General features: G+C 40.6%; 1 protein-coding gene across 1 annotated transcript in view; it reads left to right on the top strand.

The window, feature by feature from the left end:
• Positions 1-22,778, top strand: part of lta4h (leukotriene A4 hydrolase) — a 94,778-nt gene that overhangs the window by 45,575 nt on the left and 26,425 nt on the right. The window contains exons 6-11 of the mRNA XM_072241372.1: positions 592-644; positions 7,068-7,140; positions 12,956-13,096; positions 13,222-13,245; positions 14,600-14,670; positions 18,678-18,789. Coding sequence (XP_072097473.1) covers positions 592-644; positions 7,068-7,140; positions 12,956-13,096; positions 13,222-13,245; positions 14,600-14,670; positions 18,678-18,789 — 474 coding nt within the window. The remainder of the gene's footprint in view (positions 1-591; positions 645-7,067; positions 7,141-12,955; positions 13,097-13,221; positions 13,246-14,599; positions 14,671-18,677; positions 18,790-22,778) is intronic.

The raw sequence follows: 22,778 nt of genomic DNA, 5'->3' as shown, positions 1-22,778 counted from the left end.
AATGCACACACTGCCACCCATCTTTTGCAGTCATGTTTTTACTGTCCAATACTCTTGAGCTCTGTGCAGTAAAATTTGCTGCACCTTCTGATCATTGCTAATTTCCTCCAGTTTTATCTACATTGCACCCACTGTGAATATTCTAATCTGATATTCTCCTGCTGGGATCTGCATGTGGTGTATGTTATTCATGCCAGTTGGTATCTGCCAAATCATACAATTAACTGGGTGAAAACAAAGCCTTGCTTTGGCCATATAATCACTCCCCAGTATATGTTTCTTCTCCCTGGGTAATTCCACCAACACTATTAAAGGTTCCAAGGCTATGTCTCCTATTCTTACTTCCAGTGGTACATTTTCACATGTCCCACTTGTGAATGTCCTGTGAATCCGCTTAGAATGTAAACTTTTATGTAAGTTCAGTTAGCAATAGAAACATTTTCAATTATTATACTCTATTATCAAAGTATAAAGTGCATTTTGTTTTACATAGTCTGATCAAAGAATGTCACTGTTCTAAGTAAGTCTGTCAATTTCTGAAACTAGTGCAATAAAATATAAACTCTATAATGTAATTATACTTTTCTGTAGGTTCCGATGCCAAGCTACTTAATTGCACTGGTGGTCGGATGTTTGGAAAGCAGGTAATTAATTTATTGAAATGATTTCAATGTGGAGCATTAGAAGGCGAAAATGGAACACAGGGTAGGCCTTTCAGCCCTTCAAGCCACGCCAACCTAATTAACCCTAACCTAATCATGGGGCAAATCACAATAGCCAGTTAACCTACCCGATACGTCTTTGGACTGTGGGAGGAAGCCGCAGGACCCAGGGAAAACACACACATTCCATGGGCGGACTCCTTACAGAACAGTACCAGACTTAACTCTGAACTCTAGGATGCCCCGAGCTGTAATAGTGTTGTGCTAACCGCTACTCTGCCATCTTAAATAGTAAATGAAATGAAATTTCTTATTAAGTATTTTTTGATTTTGCATGAAACTGAAATTGTGTATGATGTGGAGGAGAACTTGCAAATGGTGGAGCTGGAGTGATTGACTTCCAACAACCACTAATCTTTGTGTGAAGTATGACCCCAACCATTGAAATGCTTTCCCCTACATTCCATTTTGTCAGGAACCTTGATCTCACACTTGCTAAATGTTGCCTTCCAGGAAACTATGTTATCCAACTGTTACTATTTTGAGTGTGAGCAGTTATTGTAGGTGATATATATATGTGTGTTTTTAAATCAATTTCAGTAGTGAAGAAGGCGAATGCAATGTTGGCATTCATTTCTAGAGGAATAGAGTATAGGAGCAGGGATGTGATGTTGAGGCTCTATAAGGCGCTGGTGAGACCTCACTTGGAGTACTGTGGGCAGTTTTGGTCTCCTTATTTAAGAAAGGATGTGCTGACGTTGGAGAGGGTACAGAGAAGATTCACTAGAATGATTCCGGGAATGAGAGGGTTAACATATGAGGAACATTTGTCCGCTCTTGGACTGTATTCCTTGGAGTTTAGAAGAATGAGGGGAGACCTCATAGAAACATTTCGAATGTTAAAAGGCATGGACAGAGTGGATGTGGCAAAGTTGTTTCCCATGATGGGGGAGTCTAGTACGAGAGGGCATGACTTAAGGATTGAAGGGCGCCCTTTCAGAACAGAAATGCAAAGAAATTTTTTTAGTCAGAGGGTGGTGAATCTATGGAATTTGTTGCCACGGGCAGTAGTGGAGGCCAAGTCATTGGGTGTATTTAAGGCAGAGATTGATAGGTATCTGAGTAGCCAGGGCATCAAAGGTTATGGTGAGAAGGCGGGGGAGTGGGACTAAATCGGAGAAAATGGATCAGCTCATGATAAAATGGCGGAGCAGACTCGATGGGCCAAATGGCCTACTTCTGCTCCTTTGTCTTATGGTCTTATGGTCTTCATCACCTTCAAGTATCTCATTTCTTAGTGTCATAATGCACTCCAGCCAGCAGTTTTGGATTATTTCCTAATGATTCAAAAAATATTGTTTGGGGTTTGGACTTCAGTTTGTGTTCAGTGGAAATTTAATCAGCTTTCTAAAGTCAGTGTGGAATTATTTTTGGTAGACTACTGTAACTTCAGGAGAGTGAAACCTTGTGTTTCTTCATTTGGTCCTTCTGACATCTTTCACGCAATTAGTTGGTCTGTTGAGGGAAAATTGAATCTCTAGATTTGTATTGTTTACAAATGTAATAATATTCAGGTAGGTGGTGCCTCTCACCTGCCCGCCTCTCACCCCTTTGAGCCTTGCTCAAAGTCAGTTACATCGCTTTCTTTGAGCTCTGTGCGCGAAGATCTCAAAGATCCCCGGTCTGCAGCCACACAGCCATAGATATTTAGACTCCCCCCAACGACTTGTCGATCTCCTTCAGTGACAGCGACTCTCCATCCGCCTGTCTCCAGAGCCCTGAGATACTGGGCTTCCAAATCCAAGCTGGACTCTTAGGCCAAGCTCTTGGTGTGCTGAACAACGTCCAGTAGTGAAACCCCGTGAGTGGGTCTCATTCCTGCTAAGAACAGAAGTCAGTGTGTAACTCCAGGTCACGGTCTTCAAAAAAAAAACTCTGAAAGGGAAAAATAAAGATATTAAAGATGGAAATAGAACTGTTTCCGAAAATGCAAGTGCAGGAGTCGTTGTTTAGCATCATCATTACTCTGCTCCTTTCCAACCAGGGAGCAAATGTAAATCAGATTATTTATGATCAGGATTTCTCAGCTGAGGTACAGATTTTGTTCTTGTATAGGATGCAAGAAGAAAGGCTATCCAGAAGAGTGTAGTCGGTCTATTTTACCGAAAAAAATTGGTCTAAGTATTTGTAATTGTACCGATAGAGGGCAGAGTTGAATATTTTCTGAGGTATAACCGGGCCGTAAGTTGATGTAAACTGTTGACAAAGTTTTTTAAAAATTGAATGTGAATTCCATGAGATGTGGAAAGAGTTTGTCCTAGTTAATCTGACAATAGGCAGTGAGGTGAATGCGAAAGGTGAATAGATACGTAGATTGGTGAGTTAATCTCTTATGGCTGCACTGTGTGAGAGATGAGCAGTGAGAGCAAGATGAGCAATTACTTTATTTGTTATTGAGACAGCAACAAGTCTTTCAAAGAATGCCAAGGGAAGTAATGAAGGTAAATTGTTGGATTTTGAGGTAATTACAGACTAGGCGTAATTGGAATGGTATGAAAGGCAGTGTTTTAGTACTGGAAGTCAGGGATTAGGGAAGTTTCCAGTGTCCTTGGTGACTTCACCTGTGGGGAGCACATATAGCTGTAGCTCCTAGCTGACTCTGTCAAGGAACAAGAGCTGGTATTGGTATGCTTAGTGTTCTCTGGGATGCATTGCACATGATTGATAGGAGTTTTGGTGAGGTGATCACACTGAAGGTATAGGCTGTAGGCAGTTGGATGACTACCAGGAAAGTGCAGTTTTTTGAAGAGGTAACCCTGAGATTGCTGAGGGCAGGGTGGTAAACATGGTCTATAAGGACTTAAGTCCCTGACAAGGTTAGTTTGGGAGGTTAGTTTACATGGGATCCAGAGAGAGCTGGCTAATCTGATACATAATTGGCCTGATGGTAGGAAGCAGCGAGTGAAGGTGGAAGATTGTTTTTCGGACTCAGGGCCTGTGACTAGTGGCATTGCCACAGGAGTCAACAATGGGCCCTTGGTTGTTCGTCTTTTATATAAATGATTTGGGTGTGAATGTATAAGGCATTGTTAGTAAATTTGTAGGTGACACTAAAATAGGTGGTATCATAGACTGTGAAGAAGATTATCAAAATGCAAGCGGATTTTAAGTAGGCCAAGAAATGACAACTAGTGTTCACTTCAGCTAATTGTGAAGTGTTACATTTTAAGAAGTTGCATCGTGGAAGGACACTCCAAGTTAATGGTAGGACCCTGGTATGTATTGTAGAGCAGGGGATTTAGGAGTGCAAGTGTGTGATTCTCTGAAAGTGCATTGAAGAAGGCATTTGGCATGTTTTTCTTCATCAGTTAGAGGAATGAGAGTGGGGACGTATTGCAGTTGTACAAAGTGGTGAGGCCATCCTTGCAGTTTTGTATACAGTTTCAGTTATTTAGTTGCAGGAATAAAGTCATTAAGATGAAAAATAAATATTGTCAGGACTTGAGCAAATCATTTATAGGGCGAGATTGGACATGTTCAGATTATTCCTCTGAGCACAGGAGACTGAGGAATGATTGTTCAGTGGTTACGAAATCATGAGATCCATGGGTGAGAATGCACATAGTGTTTTCACAGAAAAACCAAAAACCAAGGAGCTTGGGTTTAAAGTGAGAGGGGTAAGATTTAAAAAGGATCTGAAGGGCAACTTCATTCAGAGTGGTGTATACAGTGGCATGCAAACGTTTGGGCACTCCGGTCAAAATTTCTGTTACTGTGAATAGTTAAGTGAGTAGAAGATGAACTGATCTCCAGAAGTCATAAAGTTAAAAGATGAAACATTCTTTTCAACATTTTAAGCAAGATTAGTGTATATTTTTGTTTTGTACAATTTTAGAGTGGGGGAAAAAAAGGAAAGGAGCACCATGCAAAAGTTTGGACACCCCAAGAGATTTGAGTTCTCAGATAACTTTTACCAAGGTCTCAGACCTTAATTAGCTTGTTATGTCTATGGCTTGTTCACAGTCATTGTTAGGAAAGGCCGGGTGATACAAATTTCAAAGCTTTATAAATACCCTGACTCCTCAAACCTTGTCCCAACAGTCAGCAGCCATAGGCTCCTCTAAGCAGCTGCCTAGCCCTCTAAAATTTCAAATAAATGATGCTTACAAAGCAGCGGAAGGCTATAAGAAGATAGCAAAGTGTTTTCAGGTAGCCGTTTCCTCAGTTCATAATGTAATTAAGAAATGGCGGTTAACAGGAATGGTGGAGGTCAAGCTGAGGTCTGGAAGACCAAAGAAAGCTTTCCGAGTGAACTGCTCGTAGGATTGCTAGAAAGGCAATTCAAAACCCCCGTATGACTGCAAAAGGCCTTCAGGAAGATTTAGCAGACTCTGGAGTGGTGGTGCATTGTTCTACTGTGCAGCAACACCTGCACAAATATGACCTTCATGGAAAAGTCATCAGAAGAAAACCTTTCCTGCGTCCTCATCACAAAATTCAGCATCAGAAGTTTGCAAAGGAACATCTAAACAAGACTGATGCATTTTGGAAACAAGTCCTGTGGACTGATGAAGTTAAAATAGAACTTTTTGGCCACAATGAGCAAAGATATATTTGGAGAAAAAAGGGTGCAGAATTTTATGAAAGCACCTCTCCAACTGTTAAGCACGGGGATGGATTGATCATGCTTTGGGCTTGTGTTGCAGCCAGTGGCACGGGGAACATTTCACTAGTAGGAGGGAAGAATGAATTCAATTAAATACCAGCAAATTCTAAAAGCAGACATCACACCATCTGTTTAAAAAAAAAAAGCTGAAGATGAAAAGAGGATGGCTTCTACAACAGGATAATGATCCTAAACACACCTCAAAATCCACAATGGACTACCTCAAAAGGCGCAAGCTGAAGGTTTTGCCATGGCCCTCACAGTCCCCCGACCTAAACATCATCGAAAATCTGTGGATAGACCTCAAAAGAGCAGTGCATGCAAGACGGCCCAAGAATCTCACAGAACTAGAAGCCTTTTGCAAGGAAGAATGGGTGAAAATCCCCCAAACAAGAATTGAAAGACTCTTAGCTGGCTACAGAAAGCGTTTACAAGCTGTGATACTTGCTAAAGGGGGTGTTACTAAGTACTAACCTTGCAGGGTGCCCAAACTTTTGCTTCGGGCCCTTTTCCTTTTTTGTTATTTTGAAACTGTAAAAGATGGAAATAAAAAAAGTAATCAAAATATTAAAGAAATGTATCAACTTTAACTTTATGCCTTTTGGAAATCAGTTCATCTTTTACTCTCTTAGCTATTCACAGTAACAGAAATTTTGACTGGGGTGCCCAAAATTTTGCATGCCACTGTATATGGAATCAGCTGTCAGAGGAAGTGGCTGAAGCAGGAACAATAACATTTAAAAGACATTTGCACAGATACATGGATAGAAAAGACAATATGGGCCAAGTGTAAGTAAATGGTACTGGTTTAGATGGACGTTTTGGTTGGCATGGATGAGTTGGCTGAAGAACTTGTTTCCATGCTGTATTTTCTCTCTCGGACAGATGAATTGGCAGAAGAATTTGGAGGACAGAGTACCTGAGTAGAAAAGCAAGTGTCACAGTAAAGTAAAGGAGAAGATGTGATTCTGATCATAGGGACTGCCAAAATGTTCATGTAAAAGAGCACAGGGAAACTTGCTACATTATAGTTGTATGCTAAATTATGAACAATTGTGATAAATGAGAATAAAGGGGAAACGTTCTGAAATCCAGAAGGTTAGAATTAATAATGAACTCACTTGCAGAAGTGATGGGGAACGGCAGATCACTGAAGTAAACAGTTCCATGCCCTTATTAAGGTTGTGGTCCCTGGAACTTCAGTAATTCAACAATATAGAATTTTACACTCAATCTCAATGATAACAGTAATGGTATCAATCTGAATCCAGCTTTGTTCTAAAGGCTTGTAAATAGTAGTTTGATATTTGTCTGTTGATCAAAAATTGCAACAATAGACACTTCCATCAAAGATTGCCATTGCTGCAGTTGTCAGTTTAAAACAAACATCCTTGCATATATCTGAGTGACGGTCCCTTAGTAACTGTTGTTTGTGAAATTTCTTAAATTACTGCCAATAAATATTAAAATTACAGCAATAAAATATCAGCATGCTGCCAGTGCCCAATCTCTTCTAAGTCAGTTCCTTTTCCTAATTTGTGCATTACAGTATCTGCAGGAAAGTACACTTATGGCTTTGAGGAGGGCTTTCTAGATTTGTCTTGGATTCTATTGAAGGACAGGGAAAGGATTTTGTATTACTCTTAAGATTAGTCATTAACTACCATATCCAGTTCACAGTGCCTTTTGGTAATTAAAAGAATTTGTTAAATCCTGTAAACATGTCCTTTACTTTGCAGGGTGATTGGTCCAAGGTCTCGTGTCTGGTCTGAGAAAGAAATGGTGGATGCTGCTGCATATGAATTTGAAGAGGTTTGTTTCGAGTGCTTTTGGATAAGTATCTGGAGTGGTACCATTGCATTCTTTGTGTGGAAATACACTTGTTATTTGACCAATTGGCTCATTTTCTTCTAATTAAGTCACAGCCAGAACATTTCCTTTTGTTATATTTTATCTCTGTTGTCTTCCATTTCCTTGCCACAGTTTGATTTGCTAATAGTTCCTTGGTAATGTGATTGAAGGTTGGTTAGTTTTCATGTAATATACTAATACAGGTTGAGTACCTCTTATCCATAATTCCAAAATCCAAAGATCTCAAATTTTTTGTGATGACATGACATCATAAATGGAAAATTCCACGAGGTGCTGGCACCACAGGCAGTTCTGAGAAGTGACCTCTCATATGTAATGAAAATAAGTTAATGAAAAATAGAAAAATCTTGGGTAAAGTGAAAGATGATCTTGAAAGAGTGCATTCGTCAGTGTCGGAGTGAACATATGCTGCTTTATGATATGCTGATCATGAAACAAAGTTCTCTCATGATGAACTAAAAATTGAGAGTAATTGTGAATATTCAGCAGGGTGGTGGCAGAAATATTAAAAAACACAGAATTAAATTTTTAAAGATTTGTGGTGATAAGGCATCTGCGGATCACAGAGTAACAGAGAAATTCATTGATTTTGCCAAGATTGTTGCTGATGAAAATCTTTACATGCTGAATGGCTCCATCAGGACACGAGACCATATGACCTAAAAGATATAGTACACCTAGTATAGACCTAGGTATTAGATAGACCTACTATGCTATCTCTTCTTTCAGTTAGTCCTGACAAAGGGTCCTGGCCCGAAACCTCAACTGTACCTCTTCCTGTAGATGCTACCTGGCCTGCTGCGTTCACCAGCATTTTTTGTGTGTTGCTTGAATTTCCAGCACCTGCAGATGTCCTCGTGTCTGCAGCCTAAAAGAAGAATTGGGCCATTCAGCCTATCGAGTCTACTCCCTGTTTCATTATAGCTGATCCCGGATCCCACTCAACCCCATTCACCTGGTTCTCACCATAACCTTTCATGCCATGACCAGTCAGGAAACTATCAATTTTCAATATACCTGTGGTCTTGGCCTCTATAGCTGTCTGTGGCAGAGCATTCACTGCTCTCTGGCTTAAAAAAAATTCCTCCTTAACTCTATTCTAAAGGATCACCCCTCAATTTTGAGGCTGTACCCTCTAGTTCTGGATACCCCCACCATAGGAAACATCCACCTGATCTAGTCCTTTCAATATTCGGTAGGTTTCAGTGAGATCACACTACAGTCTTCTAAGTTCCAGTGAGTACAGCCCAAAGCTGCCAAATGCTCCTCATATGTTAACCCCTTCACTCCTGGAATCATCCTCGTGAACCTCCTCTGAACTCTTTTCTGAGATATGGGGCTCAAAACTGTTGACAATACTCCAAGTGCAGCCTGACCAGTGTCTTATAAAACCTCAGCATTATTTCCTTGTTTTTATATTCTATTCCCCTTGAAATAAATGCCAGCATTGTATGTGCCCTTTCCAGCTCCCTTTGCAATCTCAACCCCACATCTTGGATACTATTTGGAGGACTATATGTATTCCCAAAATGTTTTTTTTTACTTTTGCAGTTTAGTTCCACCCACAAAGATACGGCATTCTCTGACCCTATGTCACCTCTTTCTGAAGGTGTAATTCCATCTCTTACCAACAGAGGCACACTGCCGCCTCTGCCTTCCTGCCTGTCCTTTCGATACAAAGTATATCCTTTGACGTTCACCTCCTAATTCTGGCCTTCTTTCATCCATGACTCGGTGATGCTCACAACATCATACTGACCAACCTTAAATTGTGCCTGAGTTCAAATTCATCCACCTTATTCCAAATACTGTGCATTTAAGTACAGCATCTTTGCCCTTTTGCATTTACCTCTGTGGTACAATTTAACTCTGCACTGTCTACATTTGTGCCCAACCATTGGCTTGTTCTTCCTTACATTCATATTACACCCTTCATCTACTTGTAAACCTGCTGGCTTATCCTCAGCTCGATCATACTGGTTTCCATCCCCCTGCCATATTAGTTTAAACTACTCCCAACAGCTCTTGTGAATTTGTCTGCAAGGGTATTGGTCCCCCTCAGATTCAAGTGCAGCCCATCCCTTTTGTTATCTCACACCTGCCCCAGAAGAGATCCCATTTATCCAGAAGTCTGAAACCCTGTCCTCTGCTCCAATTCTTCGGCCACAAATTTATCTGCTACCTTATTCTATTCCTGTCCTCACTGTCACGTGGCACAGACAGCAATCCCAACTTTACTACCCTTGAGTTCCTGCTTCTCCACTTCCTAACTTATTGTATTCTGTTTTCAGGACCTCCTTTTGTGATGAACGTGTGTAAGACGTGTGTACCACTATCACATAAATTCAGAGTTGGAAATGATGCCGATCCCAAATTATCTCATATATTCTGAGATCCAGAGCACTTCCGGCCACAAGCATTTCAGTTAATGGTACTCAACCTGTATCACCCAACTCTACCTACACCAAGTGATCCAGTGCTTCTTAGAGTTCATTCCAACCGTGTGTCATTTTTCTTCAAAGTATGTTTGCTGTGATTCCTTTAAAATACATTCAACTTTGGTGAGAATTGGTACCTTTCTAGATGGTTCCTCCAGACCTATTTTTCTTCCTCTGTAGGAAAGTAAAGAAAGTTGGAGGGAGAGTTGTTGAATTGCATGTCATATGCCCTAGCATTGAGAGTAAACTTCTTTCCAAACTGCTCAAGCTCTGTTAGATTGCATGGGGATCGTGAGTGAACAGCCCTTTTCAAGTCCAGCCACAAATTCTCAATCGGATTGAATCTGGACACTGACTTGGCCACTCCAGGTCATTCATTTTGTTGTTGTAATTAAGCTATTCCTGTGTAACCTCGGCTTTAGGCTTGGGGTCATTGTCTTGCTGGAAAACAGATTTTCTCCCATGTCACAATTCCCTTGCAGACTGCATCAGGTTTTCCTCCAGGACTTCCCTATGTTTTGCTGCATTTATTTTACCTTCTACCTTCACAAGCCTTCCAGGGCCTGCTGCAGTGAAGCATCCCCACAGCATGATGCAGCCACCACCATGCTCACGGTAGGGATGGTGTGTTTTTGATGATGTGCAGTGTTTGGCTTACGCCAGACATATCGTTTAGTCTGATGGCCAAAGAGCTCAGTTTTGGTTTCATCAAACCATAGAACCTTCTTCCAGCTGACTTCAGAGTCTCCCACATGCCCTCTGGCAAACTCTGGCCAGGATTTCATGTGAGATTTTTTTCAACAGTGGCTTTCTCTTTGCCACTTTCCATAAAGCTGCAACTGGTGAAGCACCCGGACAACAGTTGTTGTATGTGCAGTCTTTCCTTTCACAGTCATTGAAGCATGTAATGCTTGTCATAGATTGTCATAGGTCTCTTGGTGGCCTCCCTCTCTAGTTCCCTTCTTGCATGGCCACTCAGTTTTTGAGGATGGCCTGCTTTAGGTAGATATACAGCTGTGCCATATTCTTTCCATTTCTTGATGATTGATTTAACTGTACTCCGAGGGATATTCAGTGACTTGGAAATTTTCTTGTATTTATTTGTATTTCTGGACTTGTGCTTTTTCAATAACCTTTTTGCAGAGTTGCTTGGAGTGTTCTTTTGTCTTCATGGTGTAGTTTTTGCAAGGATACTGACTCACCAGCAGTTGGACCTTCTGAATACAGGTGTAGATTTACTACAAGCAATTGAAACATCTTGACTGCACACAGGTCTCCAAAAACAGTTCTCCATTTAACTAATTATGTGACTTCTAAAAGTAATTGGCTGCACCAGTGATGATTTGGAGTGCCATATTAAAGGGGATGAATACTTATCCAATCAATTATTGTGTTTTATATTTGTAATTAATTTAGATTACTTTGTAGAGATTTTTTCTGTTGTTCATTGTCAAAAAAAGCCAAATTAAATCCACTGTGATTCAATGTTGTAAGACAATAAAACATGAAAACTTCTGAAGGGGGGTGAATACTTATTATAGGCATGCTGTTTGGAAATTAAAATTTGTCTTTTTTATTTCAACGTTAATGTAGAAGACAAAAGAAAACATCTAAAACAAAATGCATATACAGAAACTCGGGTGCCTAATACTTTTGCACAGTACTGTAGTTTCCCACTTGCCACAAGACCTAGCCTGGCCGATATCCCCCTATACCTCAGACCCTCCAGTCCTGACAACATCCATGTATAACTTTTGCCAGCTTAACCACATTTTTCCTATAATAGGGTGACCAAAACTGTATCCAGTACCATGTGGAATCTCAGATGTCTTGTACAGCTGCAAGATAATGTCCCAACTTCTGTACTCGGTGTCTGAAGGCCAGCATGCTAAATACCTTTTTCACTATCCTGCCTACCTGTGCTGCTGCTTTCAACAAGCTATGCACTTATACTCCTAGGTCCATCTATTCAATTATACTCCCTAGTGCCCTATCATTGATAGCATGAGTACCATGGCAGTTTGACATTTGAGTGGCTTTGGTGGAAGGTGTGAAGCTGGGCTAATAATCATTAGAATACGGACATGGTAGGACAAACTGGGAGCTTTCCACTGATTTGGTGGTGCAGCGGGCCTTGAGTCCTCGTGCTGGTTTTCTTAAAGGTTAATTTGAAGGTTCAATTGGTAAGAAGGAAAGCAAATGCAATGTCAGCATTAATTTCGAGAGGACCAGAATATAAAAGCAAGGATGTAATGCTGAGGCTTCACATTTGAAGTATTGTGAGCAGTCTTTAGCACCATAAGAAATGATGTGCTGGCGATAGAGAGGGTCCAGAGAAGATTCACCAGAATGATCCAGGGAATAAAAGGATTAAGGTATGAGGAGCATTTGATGGCTGTGAACTTGTACTCGCTGGAGTTCATATGAATGAGAGGTTCTCATTGAAAACTATTGACTATTAACAGCCCTAGGAGCTGTGGAGGGTATGTTTCTAATAATGGGTGAGTCTAGGACCAGGAGGATACAGCATCAGAATAAAAGGATGTCCCTTTAGAATGGAGATGAATTTCTTTAGCTAGAGAGTGGTGAATCTATGGAATTCATTGCCACAGATGCCTGTGGAGGTCAAGCCTTTGGGTATATTTAAAGCAGAGTTTGATAGGCTTTTGATTAGTAAGGGTATCAAAGGTTATGGGGAGAAGGCACAAGAAGGAGGTTGTGAGGGATAATTAATTAGCTGTGATGAAATGGCAGAGTGGGCTGAATGGTATCTTCTGCTCCTGCGTCTTATGTCCTTATGGTTTATAATGGTAATGCTGTCTCATTTCAAAGCAGAAATAAATCTTTTAAATAAAAAATAGTGTACAAGATGATGAGAGGCATTGATCATGTGGATAATCAGAGGCTTTTTTCCAGGGTTGAAATGGCTAGCACGAGAAGGCATGGTTTTAAGGTGCTTGGAAGTAGGTACAGAGAAGATGTCAGGGGTAAGGTTTTTACGCAGAGAGTGGTGAGTGCATGGAATGGGCTGCTGGCAGCGGTGGTGGAGGCGGAAATGATAGGGTCCTTTAAGAGACCCTGGATGGATACATGGAGCTTAGAAAAATAGAGGGCTATGGGTAAGCTTAGGTAGTTCTAAAGTAAGGACATGTTTGACACAGCTTTGTTGGCCGAAGGGCCTGTATTGTGCTGTAGGTTTTCTATGTTTTTGAGGTTCTAAAAGATTAAATACTAGGAGTTTCTCTCCAATAATTTATATCTGAAAGTAAAATACCTGTGTTTAGTTTGTCTGAAATCCTTACTATTTTCTTTGATAGACTGAAACCATGTTGAAAACCGCTGAAAATCTTGTAGGTGCATATGTCTGGGGACAGTGTGATCTGCTGGTCCTTCCTCCATCGTTTCCATATGGTGGGATGGAGAACCCATGTCTCACTTTTGTAACACCAACCTTGCTGGTAAGATATGAAAATATTCATTTTGTTGGGTTTCTGACGATCTCCCAAAATGCTTGTGTTCCTGCCAATAATGAATTTTCACTTCCAGTTTGCCGAATGTATAATCTGCTTTTATTTTCTCCTAGGCTGGTGATAAAAGTCTTTCTAATGTAAGTAAACGTTTTATTTTAATGTATCTTGCCGGAAGTTCTGTGATTACTTATAAATAAAATTTACTGAAAATAGAACTTACTACATATTGTCAGCTAATGTCACAGTGAACAAATTGACTTTAAAGAAAGTGATTTGCTAAGGTCAAATATTTCTTGGAGAAAAAAGAACATAAACCATAAAAACACATGAAATTTTTAAAAATAATTTTACACTTGTAACTAAAGTTGTTTTGACTTCTGGTGAGCACTGGGTGCTGTCCTCTCTGGTCATCGCTGAGCAGAGTGGTAATGATGGCTTGTGGTTAAGGGACAGCTTCATTCCCTCACCATTCCTGTGAGCTGTACCCATTGACCTGCTAAATACCTCTTGCCTTTGTGCTGGGCCAACTCTCACAAATGTCTGCCCACAATACATTGCATTCCTCACTTTTCCTACTTTAATGGTCTCCGGCCTTTGCAACCCATTCTATCCTTAACCTCTATGCTGTACTACTGATGCTGTCTCCCTACTGCCTTCTCTTCGGGATTGGACACCCATAGCACTCTGAAAATCAGCATTGGTGCCCAAGGAAATAAAAACTTGGGTCTATTATTGCAAAATCTACAATTCTCTTAAAATCTCAAGTTATATAGTGTTAAACTAAAAGCTTTTCAATTTAATGGTCAGAAATTTCTACCAGCGGTGAGACTTCTGTATTTGCAGCTGATCTACAGTACTTGACAAATATAAACTTGCTATTTTCGTTTCCATTGGGGTCATCTTCCTGTGACAAAATATTGTCACGTCAGCAGCACTGACAAACTTCCTTTGTAGAAAGGGAGAAACTAACAGATGGATAAGGCACTGATATGCCCCTGAATTTGGACATCTTTCAAATTCACTGAAGAATTTTAATACTCCTGACTGTCGCTGAAAGTGAAAGAATTAAATGTGTCAATGATTTAAAGCATTTAAATGTTTTTGTGTTTGGATTGAAAACACACATTACCTCGCCTTTAGCAAATTCACACTCTGTGAGGAAATTAAGTGGTATGGTGTGCTGTTGGTAACCTGAAGGCTGTTGGGGCATTTCTTGCACAGAGATCCAATTTGACATTTGCCAGCATGTTGCAGCTTAAAGTTTTGTTGTGTGAAGGAGATGAACAATTGTGCACCCATCCATGGTTTATAAATTTCATCTCGGCTCAGTTGCTTTGTCTTTTGAGTAGTTGAGATTTGGTCATGTTGACTTAGGCTGAGATATATTCAGAAAGGGCGGAAGTGAAATGAAGCTGGACATTATAGTCTGTGAGGGACTGAATGCAGGTCAAATGTCAAAGTATTAATTGAATAAACAATTTGTATTTGTAGGTGATTGCACATGAAATTTCCCACAGTTGGACTGGAAATCTGGTCACCAACAAAACTTGGGAACATTTCTGGTATGTACGTGAATGATGACTGGATTCTTGTATTATATGTTAATCATGTAATTAAACACTTTTGATAGATGATGCAGTTTCTTAAATTTTCATCATTCATTGCCTAATCCAGGGATTCCCAACATGGAATCCATGGAGCCCTCGGATAATGATAGGGGCCCCTGGCATAAAAAGTTGGGAACCCCTGATCTAATCAGAGGGTAGATTTTCAGCTCATTTGTAAATGCATGTGCTTCACACCTGGCAATGTGGAAGAGTATGAAGTGTTGATTTTAAATTCAGAAATGAAAATCTGTCAAGACCCCAGCAATCTTTTGCCTCTCAATAATGTGGCTTGACCCTATCAAGCCTTGAGGATTTATCCGTCTTAATGTCCTTCAAAAGCCCTAGTGCCATCACCACCTTGATACCACCACCCTGCAATATCAGCATTTCCCTCCCTGATCTTGCTATTTTCCATGTCCTCCTAGGTGAATACTGCTGAGAATATCTCATCACCTTGCCTACTTTTGGCTCAAGACTTCCCTTATCTCTCAGTGGTCCTACTCTCTCCCTAATTGGCTCTTTTATTTTACAGTATTTGTAAAATGTTTGGGATTGTCTTTAATCCTACTTGCCAAAGACAAGTCAGCTCTCCTGCTTGCTTATATTTCTGAAATTAGAGTATTTGAACTCTCTAAGCCTTGTATATGCTTCCATTTATTTACTTCAAGGAAATTTGTAATATCTCTTGGCATCCAAGCTCCCTGACCTTTGCCATTGCTCTCTTTCTTCAAAACAGGAGCAAATTGGTCCTGAACTCTGCTTTGCTGGCCTTTAAATTACTCCTCCATATCAGTGGTGCTCCCAGACTACTCTCCTCATCTCCTGCATAATGCTGCTGTAATTAGTCTTTCCTTAATTTTGCTCTCCTACCAACCATTTCTTACCCCCCCCCCCTAAAAGATCAAAGCCTTATCCTTGTCTATACTTGTCTGAAGACTTTTGGAATTATAATCACTGTCCCCAAAATGCTCTCCCACTGAACAGTTGATGATCTGGACAGGCTCATTTCCCAATACAAGGTCTGGTATAACTCCTTCCCTGAAAGGATTATCTATATTCTGTGTAAAGAAACCTTTCTGAAGGCACCTCGCCAATTCTGCTTCATCTAAGCTGCTGAAACTAAGAGTCCCAGTCAATATTCAGGAAGCTAAAGACACTCACGACAACTACTGTTACTTTTGCATTTTTCCATATTTAAAAAAAAAAGGGCCAAATTTGAAGAAATGAGAAAGGATCTAAAAAGCGTGAATTGGGACAGGTTGTTCTCTGGCAAGGATGTGATTGGTAAGTGGGAAGCCTTCAAAGGAGAAATTTTGAGAGTGCAGAGTTTGTACGTTCCTGTCAGGATTAAAGGCAAAGTGAATAAGAATAAGGAACCTTCGTTCTCAAGGGATATTGGAACTCTGATAAAGAAGATGTATGACATGTATAGGAAACGGAGCAAATAAGGTGCTTGAGGAGTATAAAAAGTGCAAAAAATACCTAAGAAAGAAATCAGGAGGGCTAAAAGAAGACATGAGGTTGTTTTGGCAGTCAAGGTGAAGGATAATCCAAAGAGCTTCTACAGGTATATTAAGAGCAAAAGGATCATAAGGGATAAAATTGGTCCTCTTGAAGATCAGAGTGGTTGGCTATGTATGGAACCAAAAGACATGGGGGAGATCTTAAGTGGAATTTTTGCGTCTGTATTTACTAAGGAAACTGGCATGGAGTCAATGGAAATAAGGCAAACAAGTAGTGAGGTCATGGAGCCTGAACGGATTGAAGAGGAGGAGGTGCTTGCTATCTTGAGGCAAATCAGAGTAGATAAATCCCCAAGACCTGACAGGGTATTCTCTTGGTCCTTGAAGGAGACTAGTGTTGAAATTGCAGGGGCCCTGGCAGATATATTTAAAATGTCGGTATCTACGGGGGAGGTGCCAGAGGATTGGAGGATAGCTCATGTTGTTCTGTTGTTTAAAAAAGGCTCTAAAAGTAATCCGGGAAATTATAGGCCGGTAAGTTTGATGTCGGTAGTAGGTAAATTATTGGAAGGAGTACTAAGAAATAGGACCTACAAGTATTTGGATAGACAGGGACTTATTAGGGAGAATCAACATGGCTTTGTGCATGGTAGGTCATGCTTAACCAATCTATTAGAGTTTTTCGAGAAGGTTACCAGGAAAGTGGATGAAGGGAAGGCAGTGGATGTTGTCTACATGGACTTCAGTAAGGCCTTTGACAAGGTCCCACTTGGGAGATTAGTTAGGAAGATTCAGTCGCTAGGTATACATGGAGAGGTAGTAAATTGAATTAGACATTGGCTCAATGGAAGAAGCCAGAGAGTGGTAGTGGAGGATTGCTTCTCTGAGTGGAGGCCTGTGACTAGTGAGTGGTGTGCCACAGAGATCAGTGCTGTGTCCATTGTTATTTTGTCATCTATATCAGTGATCTGGATGATAATATGGTAAATTGGATCAGCAAAGTTGCTGATGATACAAAGATTGGAGGTGTAGTGGACAGCGAGGAAGGTTTTCAAAGCTTGCAGAGGGATTTGGACCAGCTGGAAAAATGGGCTGAAAAATGGCAGATGGAGTTTAATGCAGACAAGTGTGAGGTATTGCACTTTGGAAGGATAAACCAAGGTAGAACATAGAAGGTAAATGGTAGGGTACTGAGGAGTGCAGTAGAACAGAGGGATCTGGGAATACAGACACAAAATTCCCTAAAAGTGGTGTCACAGGTATATAGAGTCATAAAGAGAGCTTTTGGTACATTGGCCTTTATTAATCAAAGTATTGAGTATAAGATTTGGAATGTTATGGTGAGGTTATATAAGGCATTGGTGAGGCCGAATTTGGTGTATTGTGTGCAGTTTTGGTCACCAAATTACAGGAAGGATATTAATAAGGTTGAAAGAGTGCAGACAACAGGAATTCTGCAGATGCTGGAAATTCAAGCAACACACATCAAAGTTGCTGGTGAACACAACAGGCCAGGCAGCATCTCTAGGAAGAGGTGCAGTCGACGTTTCAGGCCGAGACCCTTCGTCAGGACTAACTGAACACTTCCTTCAGTTAGTCCTGACGAAGGGTCTCGGCCTGAAACGTCGACTGCACCTCTTCCTAGAGTTGCTGCCTGGCCTGCTGCGTTCACCAGCAACTTTGATGTGTGTTGCTTGAAAGAGTGCAGAGAAGGTTTACAAGGATGTTACCGGGACTTGAGAACTGAGTTACAGAGAAAGGCTGAATAGGTTAGGACTTTATTCCCTGGAGCGTAGAAGAATGAGGGGAGATTTGATAGAGGTATATAAAATTATGATGGGTATAGATAGAGTGAATGCAAGCAGGCTTTTTCCACTGAGGCTAGGGGAGAAAAAAACCAGAGGACATGGGTTAAGGGTGAAGGGGGAAAGTTTAAAGGGAACATTAGGGGGGGGCTTCTTCACACAGAGTGGTGGGAGTGTGGAACAAGCTGCCAGATGAAGTGGTAAATGGGGGCTCACTTTTAACATTGGTACATGGATGAGAGGTGTATGGAGGGATATGGTCCAGGTTCATGTCAGTGGGATTAGGCATAAAAATGGTGCGGCACAGCCAAAAGGGGCTAAAAGGCCTGTTTCTGTGCTGTAATGTTCTATGGTTCTGTTACCTCTTGCCTGTTCTGTATTATGTAATGTAATTTCATTGTAAACTACCATTTAAAATCATGTTACTAGTTATACTTAATTTTTTATTCTGTTATCCTCGAGTACATCTGCATAATCCAATACTGCTGCCACAGAAACCTTGCTGTGCCAATTAGATGTTGCTGATTTTAAATCATGCCCCACATGACTGGATTAGCTACTCTTCCAGTTCTGACATTCATGTAGAATGGCCTACAATATTTTTGTGTTGGCCTGCTATATTCCAGTACATATAACAAGTTTTGGAGTCCCTTTTGATGGAACGAACCAGTGATTTCTTTATTCCTGACATTAGGTTAAATGAAGGCCATACGGTGTACCTGGAACGCATGATAGCTCGTTGTATGTATGATGAGAAATTCAGGCAATTTGTAGCTATGGGAGGCTGGAAAGATCTACTGCAAGCAGTAAGTACATGATAATTAAACAAACCCTAATAAGCATTTATTCTGTAGCTGTAGTGTATTTTGTTTCCATCAGAAGTGTTGGTGTACATCACTCCACAGATAATTGGGAGGGAAAATTGAGATATACATTATCTACAATTACTTGTAGTCTTGTTCGTTACTGTGCAAGAAAATACAAGATACAGGGGCAGCCTCTTGCGCCTGTTCCATTGTGCATTGAGTCCAAAGTTAATCTAACCTAGCTTTCCTCCTTTCTCTAATTGTTGAGTTCCGTGAAAGGCTCCACCTTCACTGCTCTCGTTGGAGAATCAAAGATATGTTATATTGCCAACACCTTGTAAAGTACAGTAAAATTTCCATTATACTTTAAAACTGCATGCCCTTTCAAATATCAGCTAATATTTAATTCGACTTCTAATTGCTTACTATACCTGTTTGCTAACTTTGATTTGTGTACAGCAATGCACAATTTGCTGTGCACCACAGTATTCTATATTTCCCTTTCAGTAAACTGTTGAATATGCTATTATGGATTCTAACCTATTTCCCATATCAGATTCTGTAAGTGGCCTGTAAATTTCTTTTCTTGTAGCACAAGGTGAATTTAAGGAACCAGGTGATAATTAAATGGTAGGACCTCAATGGTAATAATCTCAGGATTGCTTCCTGTGTTGCAGGCTAGTCAGAGTAGGAATAGCAACATAGGGTAAATATGTGACTTGACCAGTGGTACAGGAGGGAGGGTTTCAGATTCCTGGAGCATTGAAACTGGTTCTGGGGAGGTGGGACCAGTATCAACCAGGCGGTCTATACTGGGCAGGACCAGAATCTTTGTCCAAGGGGGATTGGTTGCTCGTGTTGTTGGGGAGGATTTAAACTAATATGGCAGGTGGATGGGGATCCAGGTAGAAAGTCAGAGCAAAGCAATCAAGAAATCAAAGGAAAAGTTAGAAAAGAAGAAAGTCAGAGTGGAGTACAGCAAAGTCAAATGCAAAGAGCACAAAGGTTACTACATTCTAAAACAACTTGAGTGTAAAGGCACTCCATCTGAATGCCTATAGTATTGAAATAAGGTCAGTGGACTTATGGCACAAATCAGTACAAAGGAGTGATTTAGTGGCTATTACAGGAACACTGTTGTAGGGTGGAGATGAATGGGAATTAAATATCCAAGAATATCGGATAATGGGGAAGGATAGGCAGGAAGTAAGGGAGGTGGGATAGTGCTCTTAATTAAGGATGAATTCAGGGCTATAACGAGACAATACAAGATCTAAGGTGCAGAATGTTGAGTCCATCTGGGTCGAGATTAGGAATAGTAAAGTGAAAAAAGTCACTGGGGGTTGTCAATAATCCATCAAATCGTCGTCATGGCTATCCCTCGAGGTCGAGGATGATGGTCTTCGTTCTGAAGAAGTGGCCCACAGAGTGAGGACACCTGTGCATGTATTTGTTTAATGTGTACTTGATGATGCACTCCAAGAAGCACACGATACTTCACAAATCAACCAACTGATTCCAGTGGCATGGAAACTACGACGATTGGAGCTGATGGATTTGTTGCAGCCTTCATCCACCTTCACAGCTGTTGAGTTCAAAGTAACTTCATCCGCCTGTTCCACCATTGAGGTCTTGATTGGATTGTTCTTTGTTAGGGACTTCACCCTTGACCTTACCGCCATGGGTGACCCTACCAGGAGCATAGATCCAGACAGCATAGCTCGTGGGATCACAGGATCACACAAGCTTCTCCACCACGACAAGGTGACAATCCACGGAGAAACCACCAAATATTAGCATTACAGTTAATGGGTAATAAACCAAGAAATATCTGCTTGCGAGTATGGTTCAGCAATTGTGATAAGCGGCCTTCAGCTTGAGCACTGGGTGAATCAAGTTGGTCCTGAAGATGACTTCATAGAATGCATTTATGATGGCTTTCTCAAACAGCATATTAGTGAGCCTACAAGGGAAAATACTCTGAGATTTAGTCCTGTGCATTGACATGGGTAAAATGAGCAATCTTGTAGTGATCACAGTAGCAATTGAATTTCTCATGCAAATGGAGGGTGCAGTAGTTTGTTCTAAAACCTGTGTATTATGCCTAAATAAGGGAGATTACAATGGGGTGAGGGAGGAACTAACCAGTGTAGACTGAGAACACAGACTAAATGGAGGGACAGTTGAAAGAACAGAGATTTTTCTAGTATATTCTAATTCAAAGCCACAGTAGCGTAGTGGTTAGCACAATGATATTATAGCTTGGGACGTCAAGAGTTTAATTCTGGTGTCATCTGTAAGGAGTCTGTATTGTTCTCCCATTAGAATGCGTGGGTTTTCTCAATGTGGTTTCCTCCCGCATTCCAAAGACTTGCCGGTTAAATAGGTTAATTGATAATTATAAATTGTCCAGTGATTCAGCCAGGATTAAATCGGGGGTTGTCGGGCAGTGTGGCTCAAAGGGCCAGAAGGGCCTATTCTGTGCTGTATCTCGTTAAATAAGTAAGAGCAAGGATAGTAAGGGTGGGAAGAGCTAGTTTTAGATAACCAAGACAATAAAAGAAGGCATCAGAATAAAATTTAATACAAAGTCACCGAGAGTAGTGGGAAACGAGATGATTGGGAAAACTTGAAAAAGCAAAAAATAAAGGAACAATAGGAAAGATACTTTATGAAAGTAAACTATAACAAAAGTATAGAAACAGTAAAAGTTTTAAATTGTATAAAATGGGAAAGGGTGGCTAAAATAAACGTGGATGATGAGCTGAGAAGGGGGAATTCATATTAGATAATGTAGAAACTGCCAAGGCCTTAAACGACTATTTTGTCCTGACCTTCACAGATCTATCACGCCAAAGAGCATGGGATGTGATGGGAAGTTAGTGTCATTAAAGAAGTAATGATGTGCAAATTAATAGGCTTAAAGGTAGACAAGGTTTCTTTTAGTGCCCTGGGATGCATCTTAGAGTACTAAATGAAATGGCATAAGTTACACTGGACACATTTGTGATAATTCACCAAAGCTCTCAGTACTATTGGTGGGTCCCAGTGGATTGGAAGGCAGCGACCGTCACACTACTGTTTAAAAAAGAATGTAGAAAAAAGGAGGGTAATTATTGCCAGTTTGTTTAATGTCTAGTTGGGGAAATTCTTGAAGCTATCATTAGGGAAGAAATAGCAGCAAATCTGCTTTTATCAGGTCGACACAGCATGGATTCATGAGAGGGAGGTCCTGCTTGACAAACTAACTGGAGCTCTTTAAGGATATAATGAGTGTATTGCATAGAGGGGAACAGGATGATGTATACTGGGATTTCCAGAAGGCGTTTGATAAGGTGTTGTATAAAAGACTTACCCATGAGATATAAGGATGCATGTAGTTGGTGTTAATGTATTAGTGTGGATAGATGAATTGATAAATACTAATATTGATCCAATAGACAGCAGGGAGTTGGATAAATACATTTTTCTGGTTGGTGGTCAGCTGTGAACAGAGTCCCACATGGGTCACTGCTGAACTGTTCATGATGTACATACATTAATGATTGGGAAGAGCTGGTAACTGCAAGCTCATCCACTTTCAAGGGAAAACTGGAAGATCAGATAATTTAAATTGTGAAATTGTAGGGCAACATAATTGGGAGAAATGTACATAAGTCACAACCACTGGCAGTGAGTTGGGGTTTCACTGTAAGGGGCTGGTCTAACATGATATTATTATGTTAATGATATTTAGCGCCATTTTGTGTTTAGGTTTTGGAGTTCAATAAAATGTTACGAGTTTTACTAAACATAAAACACCTCAGGATCTAGTGCTCTCCCGGTGTATGCAATGAATAAATTCTTCTCGGGCATCCAGCCAGGTACGGGTATCAACTTTAACTGACGTTTCGAGGACAAGCTGACTCAATCTGCAAGTTAACCTTTAAAGAATCCTGCATGGGCACTCCCAAGTCCCTTTGCACCTGATTTTTGAATTGTCTCCCCAT

Source organism: Mobula birostris, chromosome 23, assembly GCF_030028105.1.
Source record: "Mobula birostris isolate sMobBir1 chromosome 23, sMobBir1.hap1, whole genome shotgun sequence".
Taxonomy (NCBI): Eukaryota; Metazoa; Chordata; class Chondrichthyes; order Myliobatiformes; family Myliobatidae; genus Mobula; species Mobula birostris.
The sequence above is the reverse complement of the archived record's forward strand: the minus strand, read 5'-3'. Positions and strand labels throughout refer to the sequence as shown.